Below are 21,008 nucleotides of genomic sequence, written 5' to 3'. Positions count from 1 at the left end.
CTTTACTCTAATGCTTTGTATTACCCTTTCTTGCTTTTGTCAGTTTGGTTCATGTTACCCTTACACTGACCCATTCTGAGAGCACTAGGCCGTAACACTCCTACAGCACTGGCAATACACCCATACTACTTAAACCTGTCCTTTAAATTATCACTCAATTAATGCAAAATGTCACAGCATTCAAACAATAAAAAAGGCCATATGTAATTTATCAAAACGTTTCCATGGGGGGCACACACACACAGGTTACAAATTTCAAAGAAAGACTAAACCTGTAGTTTGAAAGTACTCTCATGGCTTATTCCTTCTCAATCATGCATATACTCATAATCTCTTTTGTTCTGTTTTGTACTTATCCTCTTTTCCTTTGTATTCTTTCATCATTTACTAGTACAATAGTGAAATTGCCTCCTATTTGAGTTCTTATTTCATCTTACCTACAATCATGAAGCATTTGTACATTTTTTTCCAAAATCATTTAAAATGTTGAAGTGATTTATTTCCAACTATTACAGTTTAATTTTAAGTTCTATCTCATTTTTATTCATGTTGCTCTAGCTGTTTGACTTGTATAATTAATATTTTTCATTTTCTGTTGTTAATTTTTTTTTTTTTTAAAAAGCAGCCAAAAAGTAAACCGCTGTATGTGGACATAATTTTGTGTTGCAGTAAAGGTAGCTTGGTTGGTTAATATGCCATGCGTAATACATGTTAAAACAAGGTAATGTCCTATAACGTTCAACTCATCATTTCATCCCTCCAGGGTCAGTCCATTTGAAACATTTCAAGAAGTGCGAGAGCTAAGAGAGCTTTCATAATTAGATAGAAGTATATGGAAAGTAGAGTTTTGTAATGTATACTTTTCATTTACATTCTTTTCTATGGATAGGACGAGCTAGTAAAAAGAAAGAAAAGAGAAGAGCGTTTGGAACAGATTCGACATAATGCACACCTGAAATTTGCATCCAAGAGGAAGGTGAGAAATGGTCACTCTCACAGGCATTGCAAGAAAACATTTTTGAAACCAGCACCACTTAAACCATAATGTTTATAGGTACTACTTTTTTTTATGTAGCCATTCAAGTTTCATTGAGAAGATAGTAACATAATCTTGGCTGATGTGAGTGAAACTCAAACATATAGACAGCTAGAATTCAATAAAAAATACTAAACTTGAGTGGCCAAGAAGAAGCAGTGTGCTACCTGAGGAATATATACTTAATGTGATCAGAAGGAAATACTAAGTAAAAAGATAAAATAGAGAAAAACAGGGGGTATGGGAAGGGGAAAGCAAGGGTGAAGATGGAGGAGCAATCCAATCGCCACCGAAGGGACGAGGATAGTTTTTATTTATTTTCAAGAATTGTATTAAGCGGTTGACAATTTCAGGTTATAAGACAACAATGTCCTGTCAGAGCATAATGCGATGATAGAATCAGCAAATTATTCTGTTTTCATTAAAATAAACTGTTCATATAATATGCCTTCTGAAAAGGAAAAAAAGGAATTTGATGCTAATGTGCTATTTTTCCCCATAATTCATTGCAGCTAACATCACAATCTATTTTACCCACTTCCTCATGCACAGTCTTCTGTATTGCATACAACTATTTAGTCTACCTCGATACAAAAAGAAAGCTGCCCGAACCTCCTTCTCCTACAGAGCGCTGCAATTGTGGAACAACCTCCCGCACACTTTAAAATCTTCCCCGAGCCTAAATTCCTTTAAGAGATCCCTCTCTACATACCTCAAAACAGAATGCACCTGTCATGGTTGATGATATATTTCCTACCTGTTCTTTGTTAAATGTTGTATATATTGTGGATTAATATTGTTTTTGTATTTTATTGCACCATAATGTATCATTGCAATGTTTTGTGGACTCAGGAAATACTTGAAAACAAGAGAAATCTCAATGTATCTTTCCTGGTAAAGTATTTTATAAATAAATAAATGCATACAACTGAATATGGTGTCATGTTGCATTCCCACAATCTGGAATAAAGCATGTAATAGGTAGCAGAAAATATTTTTTTTTTCTGAGGTAAAAATCTGCTGCCTCTTGACCACTAAGTATAAAGGAGGGGTTGGTTGGTGCAAAACACCAGTGATCTGTACCACTGCCTAATTGTATCTCTTGCTTGTTCTTGTGCCAGATTTTATAGGAGGCATTTTGCATTTCTTCCATCATTTAAAATGTCTAGTGTGAGGGCAAATTCTTTCTATTTCGCGGTTGATTGTAACCTTTAATGGTCCACATAAGTTATAATTGCTGTGCTCTGTCTGTCTGCAGAGGGAAGAGGAGGATGAAGCTATGCGCATTCTGCAGATCAGTAAGCAGATGCTGAGCCCCGAAGGAATGGGAACAGAACCGGCTTTGGAACATGGAGAGGAAGAGGTTCTACTTGCTGACTATGAAAGTGATGAAGACACAAAGAAAAAAGCAGAGTATGACACACTAAGCTGTGACATTGTATTGTTTTTCATAAAGTATGAAGTAGAGATAAAAAATGAATGGCTTAACTTGTTGCTAAACATGTATTTTAAACTAGACACGTCCATTAAATTTCAGACAAATGGCAAAATTAACGAACATTTTGTTTTTCGTTCATTTTGTTAGAAAACTTGTAACCAATTGTCACATGTCTGAACAAACAGGTCACTGATCAATTTTCGTTTAACGTCATTCGTTCATAAAACTCTTGCTACAAGATTGAGAACGTTATGGCATAAGTGTGTATCACTCCACCGCCTTTCTGTTGGCTCACAACTAAAGGTTTAAAGGGTCACCATAGTGTCAGAAACACAAATGTCTGGCCTCACCCCAATCCACCTCCTTGGCTGATCTTATCAGAATTAATGATCTCAACCAATCACAGTGCTTTCCCAAAGGAAAGCATTGGATTGTCTGAGATCGTAAATTCTGCTGATCCCCACCATGGAGGCAGGGCAGGAAGCGGAGCCAATGCATCCCTATGGGGAAAGTTCAGCATCTTCATGCAGAGCAGTTGAGACGCTGATTGTCAGTGCTGCACACTGCCCCAGGAAGCACCTCAAGTGGCCACTAGAGGTGTTCTTAGGCTGTAGAAGAAACATTACCTTTTCTCTGAAAAGGCAGTGTTTACATTAAAAAGCTGCAGGGATGGATTATACTCACCAGAACAACTACATTAAGCTGTAGTTGTTCTGGTGACTATAGTGTCCCTTTAAGGTGAGGGAGTTATACCGTGGTAAATCTGTGGGAAAGTTGGGGCTGAGAGGGGCTCAGTAAGCATAGTGCTAATTAAGCCTACACGAGCCTGCGGGTGGGGGGAGAGAACGTGCCTAGCAGTAGCTAGCATCTGTGCTAATTAATAAAAAAAAATTATTCCTAGCCATACAGGTGCACCATAGACAAACCCAAAACAACAGTGAAAAGAGAATATGAAGCAAATTAAATGTGACAGCCAGACACCGCTAATGGAGTTACAGTACCCATGTCTAAATATTTTAGCAAAGTGAGGGGTAAGTTCCAATCTTCTGAGTAAGTCCTTTAAAAAAAAAATAATAAAAAAAAAAAAATATTTGTAAACAGGTACATGATAGACTGGGGAGTGCTGCCAACTACATTCTCTCTCTGGAACTCCCTTACCGCTGGGGATAGATACCAACTGTGCCTTTTCACTGGACATCACTGTCTGCTGGGGAGAGATGCAGACCACACTGGCTCCCAGATGCACACGCTGTTAAGCCACAGAGGTACCAGCCACACTGCTTTCCTGAGTTTTTGGACTGTTAACAATGCTTATCTAGATGGAGTTGACAATCCCACTTCATCTCCTCCTGCTGCCAGTTGGTGACTTTAGCTATCATCTGTGTAAATAATCTCCTTGCTAGAATATGGCCAAAATGCTGCAAGGCATTTTTCTTATCCTCTTAGTGAAGTCACTTGACATTTTGGGTTAGTGTAACTCCAATCACTTGTTCTTCACACAGCTCCTGCTTCCTCTCTGCTTGAGTATATCAGCAGGTCTCTTTTCAAGAGAAGGGGTATCCCAGCGCTAGCCGCCATTTGTAACGGGAAGAAGATAGACTGGTCTTAGAACTTGAGGATCAGAGATCAAGCTGCTACAGTATTTGTTCCTTCTTTCTGTCTGCAAGGGTTCTGTGAGGCAGCCATCAGAAATTATTCTGCCTGTTCCTTTTTATGGCCACAACTGTTAGCCAGTCACTTGAGGAAATATTGAAGAAGTCTTTTGCTCTCTCAGACCTACGAATAACAATGTGTGTTTTATTAAATTGGACATCTGTTTATATAAGAAAACACAAGGGGAGGACAAAACATAATAACCAATAATAGCAACAGAACCTGGGAAAACAACCAATATAATGTTTAATTATATTACACCCACTCCAGGTGCCAGAGTGTCTGGGCAGCACTAACACATTTAAAGAGGCAGACTGTTCTGATTTAATTACCGTTAAAAACAAACCGCTCCACAGACCTAAACAAAAAAAACCTGATTTTAATACATAACTTTCCCACAGTATTAATTCCTTATATGTGCATGGGATCTGTTAGTGCCACACAAGGCCTGTTGTCTCTAGGAAGGAGGCTGGCCACTAACCTCCTCCAAAAAACATACTGTTTCTTTGGCATTTGATAACATGGGATTGCAATTGCATTAGGCAGCCATTTAAAGGTGGGGAAACCTGTTAAAATCTTGAAATTATTTATCTTCAGAAACCTCTATAGACTTTAATGGATATTTTTGTAATTAATAAAAAATAAAAAATAAACATTTAAAAAAAAAAAAAAAAAAAAAGATTTTTGTAAAAGGCCTGTCATGTCAAGACTGACAATATCATTGATATTCACATGTCCTAATAAAATGAAAAATGTGTTTATAATGTGCTTGCTGTAATGGAAAAGAAATTGGAAAAGGCAGTAGCAACTCATACAACAAATTCTAACACCTTGTGAGTAAAAACAAACAAAAAGTATATATGCCATGCCTAATTAATAAAACGCCTCTATACGTACAACTTACACAAATACATAGATTCCGAGAGTTTTTAACCCCTTAAGGACACATGACATGTGTGACATGTCATGATTCCCTTTTATTCCAGAAGTTTGGTCCTTAACCCCTTAAGGACCAAACTTCTGGAATAAAAGGGAATCATGACATGTCACACATGTCATGTGTCCTTAAGGGGTTAAGGGGTTAAATGGATAAATAAGTAGCTTAAAATGTGCACGCACGCAAAAAAAATATATATAAATTCATACTGCCCTTTGATTAGTAAAGTGACGTGCAACATGCCAAGTACTCACTCCATCTAAAAAAAGAGTTAATCCAAGCTCAGGGGGATGACTGCACACTTAAAAACCCTTTGAATCTATCTATGTATGTATTAATGCATGTTGTACACATAGATAAAATAATTGTATCTGGTACACCTAATGTGTTAACCAGGGGTGAGGGAGTAGGACTGGCAATGGGCCGCTCAAAAACTGGAAAAATATGAATCCACTAAAACCTATAAAAAATACTATGGATAAACACCGATAGTGTGTGCAGATACCAGGAGCTGACCTAGAATATGGCTGAGATAGGGTGAATATCTGGATATGAAAGTGAGTAGGTGTGCAATGGTACTGTGCCTTTAAGAGGGAACTGATGTTGATAAAAGGTAAAAGCAAGATAAATAGATATACTTAAAAAGCATAAATGGGATATATCTGGATAAGAAATCGGTATCTTATAGACATATAATACATAAGATGAATGAATAAATGTATAAGTGAATGGATGAAAAAAAAAAAAAGAAAAGGATAAGTTTGTTTCCGAAGCAAAACTGTGCAGTGCAAGTGCCTCTATTACTGCTATGAAACAGAATGGCTGGCACTTGTACTAAATAGTCTCCCTTACACTTGTACTAAATAGTATACTATTTAGTATACTATTTAGAACAAGTGCCAGCCATTCTGTTTCATAGCAGTAATAGAGGCACCTGCACTGCACAGTTTTGCTTCGGACACAAACTTAATCTTTTTTTTTTTTCTTCATCCATTCACTTATTCATTTATTCATTCATTTTATGTATTATATGTCTATAAGATACCGATTTCTTATCCAGATATATCCCATTTATGCTTTAACCCCTTAAGGACCGCTGACGGTTCAGGACCGTCAGCGGTAAAACGTGCGTTTGGACCGCTGACGGTCCTGAACCGTCATAACGGTTTTGGGCTACTTACCTGATCGCCGTCGGTCCCACGGCGGCGATCAGCTCTCCTCCCGGTCCAGGGGGACTGCCTGTCTGCCCGGGCAGTCCCCCCTCGGCAGATCAGGACCCCACGGCCATGTGATCACTCGATCACATGACCGCAATAGGGGTCTGTGTATCTGCCTGCAGGGGGACTGTCTGTGCTGACAGGCAGTCTCCCTGCATCTGTAAAATCAAAAATAAAGTGTAAAAAAAAATCTGTGTAAAAAAAAAATATGTGTATATATATATGCTATATATACATGTATTATATCTATATATACCTATATATAATATAGGTATATATATCATATATATAATGTCACACTAAGTGTATTTTTATATTTATATATACGTATATTAATATAAAAATACACTTATATTTAAATTACACACGAATATATACAATATATATAATAACTATATATATGGTGTATATATATATTATTATAAAATACAAATAATATGTTAATAAAAATAAATAACAAAAAATAAAAATAATTTTTAATAATTAAAAAAAATTATATATATATATATTCAGTTTTATTCTAACAGTATTTTGATATTGATATATATATATATTTATATCAAAATACACTTAGAATGTAATGATATATATATCTATGTATAAATAAATAAATAAAAATAATACGAAATATACATATGTCCACATACATAATTACATAAATAATTTCATAAATATACACGTAGACGTCAAATATATAAATATGTATATATATTAAAATTCTACGTGCATATTTATGTAATATTTTTACCTAATTAAGTAATTTTAATGATTGCAATTTGAGGGACCTGCCTGCCAACCCAGGCCAAAAGTCCAGATAATTTAATTTACTAGCACTGTGTTTAACCCTGTAACTTTCTATGACACCCTAAATCCTGTACATGGGGGTACTGTTTTACTCGGGAGACTTCGCTGAACACAAATATTAGTGTTTCAAAACAGTAAAACATATCACAGCGATGATATTGTCAGTGAAAGTGAAGTTTTTTGCATTTTTCACACACAAACAGCTCTTTCACTGAGGATATTATTGCTGTGATATATTTTACTGTTCTGATACACTAATATTTGTGTTCAGCGAAGTCTCCTGAGTATAACAGTACCCCACATGTAGAGGTTTTATAGTGTTTGTGAAAGTTACAGGGTCAAATATAAGGCTTGATTTTACTTTTTTTTTTTTTTATTGAAATTTGTCAGATTGGTTAGGTTGCCTTTGAGAGCATATGGTAGCCAAGGAATGAGAATTGGCCCCATGATGGCATACCATTTGCAAAAGAAGACAACCCAAGGTATTGCAAATGGGGTATGTTCAGCTTTTTTTAGTAGCCACTTAGTCACAAACACCGGCCAAAGTTAGCGTTTTTTGCATTTTTAACACACAAACAAATATAAATGCTAACTTTGGCCAGTGTTTGTGACTAGGTGGCTACTAAAAATGACTGGACATACCCCATTTTGAATACCCTGGGTTGTCTACTTTAAAAAATATGTACATGTTAGGTGTGTTTCGGGGATTTATGACAGATAACGGTGTAACAATGTCACTATTGATACATTTAAAATATATATATATTGAAACAGCAATTTCCTACTTGTATTTATAGGCCTATAACTTGCAAAAAAAAGCAATAAAGCATGTAAACACTGGGTGTTTTTAAACTCGGGACAAAATTTTGAATCTATTTAGCAGTTTTTTTCATTAGCTTTTGTAGATAAGTAAAAGATTTTTCAAGTAAAAGTCCAAAAACATGTTTTTTTTTTTTATTTTTCACCATATTTTATTATTTTTTTTAAATACAATATATGACATAATATATATACTGGTATGTAAAGAAAGCCCTTCTTGTCGTGAAAAAAACAGTATATAACTTGTATGGGAACCGTAAATGAGAGAGCGGAAAATTACAGCTAAACACAAACACCACAAAAGTGTTAAAACTGCTCTGGTCCTTAACGTACAAACATCGCAAAAACAGGCCGGTCCTGAAGGGGTTAAGTATATCTATTTATTTATCTTGCTTTTTCCTTTTATAAACATCAGTTCCCTCTTAAAGGCACAGTACCATTGCACACCTACTCACTTTCATATCCAGATATTCACCCTATCTCAGCCATATTCTAGGCCAGCTCCTGGTATTTGTACACATAGATGTATTTAAGTAATTAGGAACTGCATATCTTCTTTTTGTTGGGTTTTCATTCTATATTAACCTTTCCTGTGGATGTACTAGGGGCGCTGTTGTAAAAAGTCACAGTGTGTGTCGTACAGGAAATCTAAATTTTCTATTGAGGGAAAAACTAAGTTTTAATTTTAAAAATAACGACAAAAAAGAGAAAAAAATACTATATTAACATGCAATTAGTGGTTCCAATTATTATTCCATGTAATTACTCTAAAATGAATGTTACTAAATATAATTTGCTAACAAGCAATAAAATGTAATAAAACCAGTTATTTTTAAAGCCTGTAACGGGATATGTGAAAGTTGCCCTAAGCAGGGCAAATCAACGAAGATTGCGGGAGGAGCGCAGATGGACCGATAGTGGGTGTTACAGAAGTGTGTCATCCTACTCTGTAATTAGATTCTGGTGGGGGACTGGAGGGTCAGCTAATGCATGACCGTTTCCATTTAATCCATCAATGCTGGAGACCAAGACTGAACAGAAATGTTTTTACATTAGTGATTTAATTTCAATTTTATTTCTGACTCTGCTCTCAGGTTGGAGGACGATGATGATGACCTTGAAGAAGAGCATGTAACCAAGGTTGGTAACTTTTAAAATGTAAGGGGGGAGTGTTGTGTTCCTGGTTTAGGATGGGAAGCAAAATGGCACATTTATATATATATATATATATATATATATATATATTTTTTTTTTTTCATTCTACACATAAAGTAATAAAAACATCATAAACACAATTCTAACAATATTGGATTTGAAATGTGAATACATGTTTATATTATTGCATATAAGTCAAGTTAAAAAGTCTGTTAAGAATGGCTCTATTATTAAACAAATGTGTTTTATTTTATAATTGATAAAGGGAAGTCAATCTAAAATGAAACCTATTTTTTTTAAATTCTAATTATTCTTTTTTCACAGATTTATTACTGCAGTAGAACTCACTCGCAGCTCTCACAATTTGTCCATGAAGTCCAAAAGAGCCCTTTCTGTAAGCAGATTAGGCTAGTATCTCTGGGATCACGGCAGGTACATATATCACATGAATTTACTTTCTTACTGACACTTTTTTATTAACACAGTCTTCTTACTTCTGGCAAAAGGCTGAATTCTGTCCACGTAAGCATCTCTTGCTTTCAATATATATGTCTCTCTATCTTTCTTTCAAAAAAGATACCTTTAATGTGTTGCTTTTACTGTAATTTATCAGTACTTACATCTTCTGCTATGAGCTCTCCCCAGATCAGAAATTTACGGATACCTCTCCGGTCCCTCTCAAAAAGAGTGCTGACCATTTACATAAATGTCCGGCCAACTGGGGTTTGTCCGATATGCATTTTAGTACAAGTCCTATGTTTTATTCATAATAGAGCTAGGTCAGTTAGCTTGTCAGAAGTACAGGGTATTAGTGAGACATAGAATTGCTTGTGGGGGCAGTGGGAAACATAGCTTCTCCCTGTAAGGGAGACATGGAAGCTTTAAGTAACATGAGGGAATTGGTTATTGTGTTTTGATTATCCATTGCTGCTCCATTTATTTAGTTAGCTAAATAAACAAGACAAGCCTGATTATGTTTGACTTTCATCCCTGTATATCTACTTTGTTCATGTCTTTACTCTGTGACATATTCTTACTGCGTCCTTCTATTTAACTTCCATAGAGGGGGTGAATGTGGACATGATTGCAAGGTCTCAAAATTTGAAGTACTACAATTCTAGACAGTCCAAAAAGTTACTCATCACTGCAGGACTGAAAGGTCTATGTCACTGTCACCACCGGTGAATTTCTACTCTCCAGAGCTGAATTTTCTCTCCGTAGTGGGGGAGTGGAAATTTTGAGCTTTGATCATCACTTTGCATTTTTCTGAGGACTTGGTGCTGAACAAAGCAGTCAAAGGGTTTGTAAGGTAAATGTATTCCTTGCCTCCCAGGAAACAGGCTTGAGGGAGCCGAATGTCACCTTGTTGGTAAGGAATAATTGTACCTTAAACACTGTCTGAGTGCCTGGTCCATTTTTGAACAGAACAAGTCGGCCACGTGCAGTAATCCTTTTTGGCAGTTATTTCCCATAAAGAAACTTTTAAAGTGCTGAGAAGTCTCTCCTTGTAAAGAGGGTAAAACAGCAATCCGGTTCACGTACGTATCCAGAAGCCAAGTGCATTTTAATTCAATGATCCCTTTATAGAGATGATTGATAGAAGAATGCAAAGGAACATAATATTCTTTCAAGAGAACACTCATTTGGCATCTCTGCTACTGCTGTAGATCTACTGTAATGGTTATTACACATCTGTACTCTGTACCACTCTGTGTAAATAGCTTTTAACTCTCTCTGTCAGAGACCTTTGCAGTGTTTTACGCAATACTCTGGTACTTGAGCAGATACAGTTTGAGATACAATTGTCCTGTAATCCTGCACTTATAAAGTATCTGTTTCTTGTTTTTTTTTTTTTTTCCATAGCTGTTGATTACTTGGCAAGGATGCAGGTTGCCAATCTTTAAGGTAGTCTGTACTCCATTATACAGCCTCCCAAGAATCTAGACTAATTGATTGTAGAGTGCCAAAAAAGCCCCTTATTGATTAACCTGTATAAGAGAGATAATGGCAAAAGGGGACATGTAACATTTCTTAAAAACATGATTGTTTGTTTTACTGATAGATCATGATTGCAATTTAAAAGGTACACCACCTTCTTTATGTGAATTGCCTGATAGTCTCTATGGTTTTACCATATTTCGTGCTGGAGACAATTTAAAATCAATCACAGAATAATAATAAGTGATCTTCAACAAGGTTTTATGAAAGTCATTGTCCTCTCTTTATGGTATTATTTGAAAACAACATAAGTAATCTTAGGCTTTTGATCATTGTGCTATTGCTTATTTGCAAATCTAATGTATTTTTTTTTATTTATTTTTTAATGAGCCTACCCCAAAGGCTCATTGGGTCAAATTGATTGTAATCCAATGAAGAATGTGTTTGTGTATACATATGTAGTCATAGATATGTGACTAATAAATTATTCTTCTTCATCATGCTCTCAGAACATGTGTGTGAATGAGGATGTTCGCCGTTTAGGGACAGTGCAGCTAATCAATGACCGATGCATGGAGATGCAGAAGAACAAGCACGGTGAGCTCATTCTCATGTTCGATTACAACACCTGAGTGGATGAGTATGGAAGGAGATTTTAAGAGATGCTACGATGTTACTGTTATATGGTTATATGTTATTTTTCTAATTAACTGCAAAGTTGTTGGCTTCCATATAGCAATTACAAAGTAAGTCGCATAAAGATTTATAAAGAAAAACAAAGTCTTTATTTCATAAGTCTTTTATGTTACATGTTAAAAATTGGCAAGGTGTAAACAGGAGAAGGCACGTCAAGCTGAAAACGCTAATGACCTCCCATGAGGCTGAAAACGCATCAGCATTTTAAAGCTTGGTGTGCCTCCCCCTGTTTACAGATTTTTGCAACATTTTTTTAACTGCTATTCTGAACTTTGTTTGTATTTCCTACATGGGAGCTGGCAACTCTGCAGTTAATTGTTTACACAGGACAAAAGCCTGACTCGGAATACTGGAGTGGACCAGATAAGATACAACTGTTTTTTTTTTTGTTTGTTTTTTATGGAGGTGAAGACCTCCAGTTTCATTGGTTTTGTTTAGTTATTTTTTCTAGCCTTGTACAAGCAAAGTCTGTCCCAGTCAACTAACATCATATATCTCTACTCCCCCTTGTTTCCAAGCTACTGTACAACAGCCTATTTCACATTCTCACATCTTCCTCCCAATGCAGTCTGCCTTTCTTCTTCCAACATTAGGGTGAAACCGTGCTTACCAAAATAACAAATGGACTTTTTACAGTCAAATGAAATATCTCTTCTTTCGACTCTTCCTCCTTGATATTTTTTTCTGGCTTGTGCAAATATTTCACTCTTTTTTTTTTTTTTTTTTTAAATGTTTGTTTATTTTTTGGCACCTGTGTCATCCCACTTCCCTGAAATTACATCTTTCCGTGTCTGTCTCATGCACCTGTTCCTCTCCACTAGTGCGCTCACAATTGCTCTATGTTATTTTTTCTCAGCTCCATGTACACATCTCATATTGGTAAAGTAATTGATTCTGATGATTTTTTTTTTTGTAAATATAATTTTTATTATTTTGGAATAAGTAATGTCAAACATAAAGATTCAACATGGAGACTCGCAGGTCTCTAGCTTACTCATGTACATATGGGCGCGCAGGCCTGTTTATTGTCTGTTTTTTTATTTTTGGTCTCAAAAAGTATAGTGTTGAGAGAGGGACAGACCGGTCCCAGCTAAATAGCAATATAATCAGCCTATCTAGTTATTCATGTCTCTGGAATAGTGGCATATAATAAGACCTTCACAGCACCTGGCTTGGTAAACACTCTGCCCCTATATGCTTATGTGGGCAGCCCTATCACCCCTTGGGTAGTAGAAGAAGGCCCTATAAGCTAGCCTTACGGTCTGTGGGTGTTGCGGCATCTCCGCCCTGTGCCTAGGCTTGAGCATGAATGTTGCCTATCGGGACCCTACGTTCGTGTCGGGGCGTTGCGTTTGACTTCTCTGACAGGTGTGATGTCGTCTGAGTGTGTGCGGGGCTTGCACCTGTCAGCCGCCTGTGGCCTAGTGTTTCGTTTCTTAGTCGGGGTATATAGGATTGTGTTCCTTGTCAGGTCTTGTATGGAGCGGCTATGATCGCTTAACTTGGCCGTGTCTGTCCCTGCCTCCTCTGCGCCGTCTCAGAGCGTCTGGTTAGGGGTATCAGTTAGCGCCAGTTTGCCTGTGACAACTGTTGCCTATGCTAACTTCTAGTTCGGTCTGTTACTCCTGTCAAACCTGTCCAGTGTTTCTAGGTCGTAGACTTGGTCCTTCTTGGTCGGGGTGTGTAGGAAAAGTCGAGGATAAAGGGTTGGGGTCATGGAATTAGGAGGGTGCCGGGTGCGTCTGTAGTCCCTTATGGTTCGTTCCCGTTTACCAGTCTCAAGCGGTCCATAAAGTCTGGTTTGGAGGTCTGTAGTATCCAATGTGTCCACGTGTTGAAATATGTCTGTTGTGTGTTTGCTGCTGTGTGTTGGAATTCCTTTAGGGTTCGGAGGTCCTCCATATGGGCGAACCATGTGGTCAGTGGTGGGGTTACGGTTTGCTTCCAATATTTTGGGATGATGGATTTGGCTGTGTTCAGTATTCGTATGGACAGTGATTTTTTGTATGCGGATCTCGGTGTCTTAGTGTGGTGTAGGAGCATTTCTGCGGGCTTAAAGGGAGGTGGGTCATCTGAGAAAAGTTGTAGCATCTCGTGGATTCCCCGCCAGAACGGGATAATGATTCTGATGATTTTAACACACTCCTTTACCTCTCCTCTCCTGATCTGTAATTGTTTCTGCTATCAATTATCAGTTACCATATTATCAGTAAGAGGGTAGTGAGATTCATGAACAAACCCTCTGTCAAATTCTCCTCTATAATCTGTCGCTTTAATCATGCATCCGAATGAACACTCTTCAATTTAGAGAAACTTACTATTTTCCTCCATACTAATCTCACATAAAGATTCTCAACTTAACAAGTCTCTTGTTTGTATTTGCCTGAATAAGAATGCCCAACCATAAACTGTCCCTTAAATCGTACTTTTCTCTTTTCTGCATCCTCTTATCAACTCCGACCTCCTAGATTATTAGTCTGCAAGAACAGGACTCTCAGTCCTTCTGTACCCATCTTGTGCAATGTACATTATGATAAGCTTTTATGTAAAAATTGTTAAACATTGTCTTGCCTGTAAGCACGTTAAATTGTACAGGGATTCCAAATCTGCTAGTGCTCTATAAAACAATAAATAAGACAAATGTGGAAATACAAAACAACAGAGCCCGTTTTCTTTGTTTTCGCATTGTAGATAAAAAAAATGAAGAGACAGACGGAAAGAAGAGGCGTGTTAGCCGACTTGTGTGTCCTTTCTATTCTTACGAACAAATGCAGGTCCTGCGTGATGAAATCCTAGTTGAGGTGAAAGACATTGAGCAGCTGGTATCAATGGCCCGGGAGGCAAAAGCTTGTCCATACTATGCCACTCGCTATGCTATACCTGCTGCCCAGGTAAGAACGGGGGAGTGGTGAAATAATGAGTAGGGCCTGCTATGTTACCTTCTGTATGTTAATTGCTTGTCAAACATCCCTATTTTATAATTGAAAAGAATATATTGGCGCTATATAAATGCTAATAAGAACAATAGAGAGCAGGGTTTGAGTGATAGTGGCAAGATACTGTAAAAAACACACTTAAGTATCCCTCCACTGAAAATTTAGCTCCAGAAAAAAAAAAAAAGGTAATGGGTGTGAAACCTCACTCACAGTACTTATATTAAATTCTGTGAGGTTTGTTTAAAGCATGCGCATGAGGGCAGCATTAAGGTCTACGTATGATCCCGCGTTTTTTGTGGCATCTCCCATAGATATAGCCAATTTCCATGCAGCGGTCACTGGTGATGGCTAGATGATTGACACTTTTTGACAGCAGTAGTTCTGCCCAATGTCAAGAAGTCTCAGGCATAGGAAAAATACTGAGACAAAATAGTTTTCATGTCACTTATTTATAGTATGGAGGGATATTTTTTTGGGAAAAAAATAAATAAAACATTTACCATGTTATTAATCTCAGAGGACTCACAGTTGGTGTGAGATCTGTGCCCTCTTCATACCACCTTTAGCATCATATTCAGGCAGATTTTTGCTATTTTATTGTATCTCTGTTGATGAATGTCATGTCAATATTATCTTGGGAATTCTTTCAGTTGGTGGTATTGCCATACCAGATGCTTCTACATGAGTCAACAAGACGGGCATCAGGAATTAAACTGAAGGACCAAGTCATAATTATTGATGAAGCCCATAACCTAATCGACACTATTACCTGCATGTACAGCTCTCAGGTATCTGGGTCCCAGGTAAGTCGTCCAAGTTGTTTGGGGGAACTGGATTTATATAACGACCTGTTGCAAATTTGCTTAGTTAGAGGTTGTGCGTCAGAAGGTGATCTCTTGTTGCAAAAGTGCTATTCAAACTAAATACTTTACTGAAGTTAATTAAAACCTGGCACAGATAGTGTTATTATTATTATTGCCATTTAAATAGCGCCAACAGATTCCCTAGTGCTTTCTAATATGATAAGAGGTGGGGTTTAACTATAAATAGGACAATGACAAGAAAACTGACAGGAACGATAGGTTGAAGAGGACCCTGTTCAAACGAGCTTACAGTCTATAAGAGGTGGGGTATAAAACACATTAGTACAGGAAATGGCAATGAAATAAGGTGAGAGTGAAGCAGAGCTGGAGGAGAGAGTAGAGTGCTGCCGTTTAGGAGAGAGCAATAGACAGGTATGTGAGGTAGCAGTTACTCTGGGAGGCCATAAGCTTCCCTAATGTTTTGAGGCACTTTTTAAAATTATTGAATACTAGGGGAGAGCTTGATGGTCATAAGCAGGCTATTCCAAAGGAAAGGAGCCACCCGCGAGAAGTCCTGCAAGTGTGAGTTGGTCGTACAGGTGCGGGCAGCGGACAGGAGAAGGGGCAAAGCAGAGAGACCGAGAAGGGGCATACCTATGGATCTATGAAGAGATATGAGGGGCTAGAATTGTTCAGGGGGGGCAGCAGGGCTGTTGTTGTTTCACGCTTGTGAGCCTGTTCCTTACAGGGAGAGCGGCCGTCTCCCCCATACAGCAGGCTTCGCTCCAGGTTAGGCTGCATGGCCGGCTCTTGCCGTTGTGTTGCGTATCGGGTCCGGGCAGGTATCACCCTGTTCCTCAGATCTTCCTGAGTCCCATTCCAAGCACCTAGAGCCATTTGCGTCGCTTGGTATCGGTAAAATTAGTGTGTTTTGCTCTCCGGTGCTGGAGCCCTCAGAAAACACAGCCGGCCATCTTGGCTGTCAGGCCCCGCCCCCGCAGGCTATGTTTTTAAGATAGAATCTACAGGATTTGGTAACATACTGGATGTGAGGCTCAAAGGTGAGGCCAGAATCTAGTATGACACCAGGACTGATGTGGATACCACTAACTTGAAGGGAGAGCAAGAGAGGAGGATCAGTATTAGGAGGAGGAAAGACAAGGAGCTCAGTTTTAGAGAGATTGAGTTTCAGAAAGTGGGAGGGCATCCAGTCAGAGATGGAAGAAAGGCAAGCAGTGACACGTTGCAGGACGGCAGGGGAGAGATCCGGGGAGGAGAGATATATCTGGTTATCAGCAGCGTACAGGTGGTAGTGGAATGCAAAATCTGTTGTGTGGCTTTTCAAAAGGCATCTGGTATGTATATAGTAATGATATTAGATGTAACATTTGGTAAGGTATCCTTACCCAGGAGGAGTTCTTCAGATTTTATATGCCCTAGCTTCCACCTACATAGAAAGGCAGATTTTAAGCACAAATTGTAAATGTGAAAGATACAAGATGCTGCTTTGATAATATATTTTCTCTGTGTAAAAGATGGCATATCATCTTGATAATATATTGGGCTCCTCTAAACACTCATTTAGGTTGTGAATCACTATATTGGGTGTAGATGACAGTGTGAATATGTATGAATAGATCTCGGCTTTTAACCCCCTTAGGGACCAAATTTCTGGAATAAAAGGGAATCATGACATGTCCCACAGCTCATGTGTCCTTAAGGGGTTAAAGGAGCTCTCTAAGCATCATAACTCTCCACTTAAGATTGCCATCCAAAGTTAATATCTGTATTAGCCAATCTGTAGGCAAGGTGCCAGACTGTTGGTGCTTGGAGAGCCTATTTTTTGTCAAACTGCTCAAATATGGTTTAACTCAAACTGACTCTGCACCATAACAAATACAGTGAGCAGTAGATGTTATGGTGCTCTGAGTGCATCGTTAAACTTGACTCTGACACATTAAGTCTATTTTAATTAAAGCGTTTTAACCAACATATCTAACCATGTCATTGTAAATTTAACTGTATAGATTGTATGCAATTTCTTTTATTGGGGACATTTCCCATCTGTAACTGAATTCCAGCTTGTAAACATACAGTGCCTACTGATAATAATACTGTAATATAGAATAGAGTTGGCCCTATATAAATCACAAATTAGCAAAATAGGGGACAGATAAGGGGGTAACCCTCAGGTAATATGCAAATGGAAAAAAGAGAATGATCTGTCCCAATACTATACTGAAAGGGATCAATACAATACTTTATTGGTAAAACTAGAAACACACACAAACAAATACGAAGTCACTAGTCACTACTGTCTCAATAATGGATAACGGAGGCAGAAGGTGTGACTGAATGAAATATACTAAGTGAGGAATATCTACAAATGGGAGGGGAGTGAAATAGACATAAACGAAAACGGGCATAAACCCAGAAGAGGGGGTTAAGTGGATAAGCCCCGAACACAGTGTAACGAAGTCAAATAGGTTGCAGATTGACTAACTGTGTGACAGGAATCGTAATATATCTATACAATGTAACACAATATGTTAGACTGCTGAAGTAGACATAAGATAAGCAGCACAATGAGAATGGCTGCCTGAGAGAATGCAAAACTAATATTGCGTACTCTAATAAGCAAGATGTCAAAAATATATGTAACTAATGTATGAAAGCGGCTAGCAGGTTGATGTACGTGCACGGTAGCACAAAATATTTAACACCGAACCGGACCCAGTGTCAAGAGCCCCGAATCGCGTTTCGCCGAACAAAGGCTCATCCGTCTGCACGTACATCATCTTGCTACATTGCTATACCCAGGACCCCCTTACTGACTACCTTATCAGATTAATTAGAATAGACCACTTTACCAGCCTTATTCTAGTTTAGCTCTGTTATTTGTACCGATAAATGCCCACGAAGGCACAGTTTAGTGGAGCTGTTACCTACATCATTCCATCCTAAGGGCTATCCTTCTATCTAGCCACTCTACAGTACAGTTATTTCATTCAAGACAGGTGCCCTTGAAGGCACAAATTAGGATATTTTCAGTGACAATACTGCATTTAGAATTACTACTTGGTTAACGTTTATATTGCTAATTGGGTATTATTTCTGTTTTTTTGTGGGGCATTAACCTGCTAGCCGCTTTCATACATTATACAGACAAAAATAAATAATTTGCACAAACTGCAAAAAAAACCTTGTGGCTATCAAAAAGGGGAAAAATATACAAATATATAAATACCCCAAATTAGGAAGTGCGAAGACTCCTCGATGTCTTCAATATCATAAATATAGAACAACAAAAAGCACAACCTAAAAATGCAAAGGAAGACCAAATAGTGCAGATAGAAAATATTGTAAAAAACATAAAAAGGAAACCAAAATACACTCACAAACATAGGAATAAAAAGGCAGGGTATAACCAGTCCTCTTCAAGTGCTTCTTTTCTTCTCTTATAGCAAGATGAATGCTTAAAATAAAGCACAAAAGAAGAACATAGTGTATAAACTGTATGGTATTAAAAAATAGCTTTATTGTATGCACTTACAAAATAACAGTGGTAAAAGGGCTCATCAAATCAAACTCTTCCCACCAGGAACAGATATGACCATCAGGGTATGGAGACAAGGTAGATTCAGAAAGTCCACAATTAAAAAATTCAATAATGGAATAAAGCTTGCCACCCTACGCGTTTCGTCTGAATGACTTCGTCAGGGGCTTGTGGCAACAATACAAATATAATACAAACACATACACTTTAAATACCCCGCCAGAAAAAACTTCAATGAACATGTAACCAATCCTAAAAGAATCTTTCAAATTGATCCACCTGAGAGTAATCCCGTCCATCAGACTTCGTTTTCTTTTCGCGCTTCAATTTCGCGCTTGCGTCCCAAGCCTCATTCTCAGGTAACAACCGGAAGTGGCAAAGAGTCTGTACTGGAACGCAAATGCGCTCCACTTCCTCCGAACGCGGCAACGAGTTTGTATTGGAACGCAAATACGTTCCAATTTCTTCTTTCTGCTCGGACATCGAAAAATGTAGCCAAAACTTCTAAAGCTATATTGGAACGTACATAATCTCCAAAGGTGGAGAAAGTCCATTATATAAAAACAGATTGATCATAAAAAAGAAGAAACATTTCAAAAACATAACTATAAAATAATCATATTAAGACAAAAATAGTGATAATATTAAAACTGAAATAATCGTAAAAAGTTAATACACATAAACCAACTAAAGGAAACAAGCCATATCAAAATCTACATTCATACCATCAGGTTGCATTGTTTTTAAAGTATGAATCCAATACCAGTACCAAATCACCACCTCTTTTATGCAAAGACACCTTTTCAATCCCAATACATAAAAAAATGGGGTTGAAATTTTGACACCTATTACAGTGAACAGGAACTGAGTGGGTTAATAATTTGTTTTTGATATTATTACAGTCCTCTAAAAATCTTTTTTTCACTGGTCTAATTGTCCGTCCCACATATTGAGTTCCACATCCACATGTTAGGAGATATACCACATGTGTGGAATTGCATGTGATGTGTTCCTTGATTTTTCGTTTTTGAACTGCAAAAGTGATACATTTTTTGGTTCTTATGATGGCAACTTTTACATGAACCACATGTAAAAAAAAAAACACATTTTTTTGAATTTCATGCTTATCTCTATTTCTAAAAGTGCTAGGTGCCAAGACATTTCTAAAACTTTTCCCCTTCCTAAAAATAATTTGTGGAACAGGAGTAAGTTCTGTCTTTAAAAAGTCATCTTCTAACAGAAGAGGCCAGTGCTTGTTTAATATTTTCTTGATTTTATTGGCATGTGTGCCCATAGTAAGCCCATTGTTTACCTGCTATTTCATTCACTAACAGAATTAATTGAATTCTGCCATACGTAAGACTCACATTGCATTTTTGATTGCCTTTTAGTTTGACATCAGATAAATTGAACCTACCAAAAGCTGGTGAATAAAAAATTATCATTTCATAAAAAAATTTGTGGCAGATAATAAATATGTCTAATTACTTTTTGAAATAACAAATACATACTAAATAACTGAAATGAAAGCAGCTACCATAACATTTATTTCAGTCATTTGTTTTAAGTTAAACTTTTGGAGTAATGACTCTATTAAAGCGGCACTGTCATGCCGAACTTACCTTTCCTCAATCTCTTCCTCTTCTCCCCCTCTCTCAGGATCTGTTATTCTTTTCTTCCTGTCTTCTTTAGTTTTCTTTAAAATCATAAGACAAAGTAGGGACTCTGTCTTATGGAGGATTCCTCCGCTTGACCAGCTCTGACCAGCGGAGGAGCAAAGTGTGCTTCATTTCCGCTGGTCAGAGCAATTTTCCCATGATCCCTAGCTTTCCTCCCAGTTCCCACAATGCTTCCTGTCAGTATTGCCGAACGTCCTGTCACTTAGACAGAACGCCGGCAAAACTGCCGAATTGCATCCTAACAGAATGAGCACTGTTTCTCCATTGGTGTTAGGATGCAATTCGGTACTTTGTTCGGATCGGAATTTCATTCTAATGAATGAAACCCCGATCCTATTCAT

The 21,008-nt window shown here is 37.6% G+C and overlaps 1 protein-coding gene across 2 annotated transcripts in view; it reads left to right on the top strand.

Annotated features, from left to right (window-relative positions):
* Nucleotides 1-21,008, top strand: part of DDX11 (DEAD/H-box helicase 11) — a 100,356-nt gene that overhangs the window by 20,128 nt on the left and 59,220 nt on the right. The window contains exons 4-11 of one of the 2 annotated variants that reach the window (XM_063447743.1): nucleotides 890-976; nucleotides 2,295-2,449; nucleotides 8,999-9,044; nucleotides 9,384-9,491; nucleotides 10,923-10,964; nucleotides 11,507-11,594; nucleotides 14,385-14,584; nucleotides 15,280-15,432. In XM_063447743.1, coding sequence (XP_063303813.1) covers nucleotides 890-976; nucleotides 2,295-2,449; nucleotides 8,999-9,044; nucleotides 9,384-9,491; nucleotides 10,923-10,964; nucleotides 11,507-11,594; nucleotides 14,385-14,584; nucleotides 15,280-15,432 — 879 coding nt within the window. The remainder of the gene's footprint in view (nucleotides 1-889; nucleotides 977-2,294; nucleotides 2,450-8,998; nucleotides 9,045-9,383; nucleotides 9,492-10,922; nucleotides 10,965-11,506; nucleotides 11,595-14,384; nucleotides 14,585-15,279; nucleotides 15,433-21,008) is intronic. The other variant, XM_063447744.1, reaches the window with a different exon arrangement.

The sequence above is a fragment of the Pelobates fuscus genome, chromosome 3 (genome assembly GCF_036172605.1).
Source record: "Pelobates fuscus isolate aPelFus1 chromosome 3, aPelFus1.pri, whole genome shotgun sequence".
Lineage (NCBI taxonomy): Eukaryota > Metazoa > Chordata > Amphibia > Anura > Pelobatidae > Pelobates > Pelobates fuscus.
Note: the sequence above shows the minus strand (reverse complement) of the source record. Positions and strands in the feature narration are given on the sequence as shown.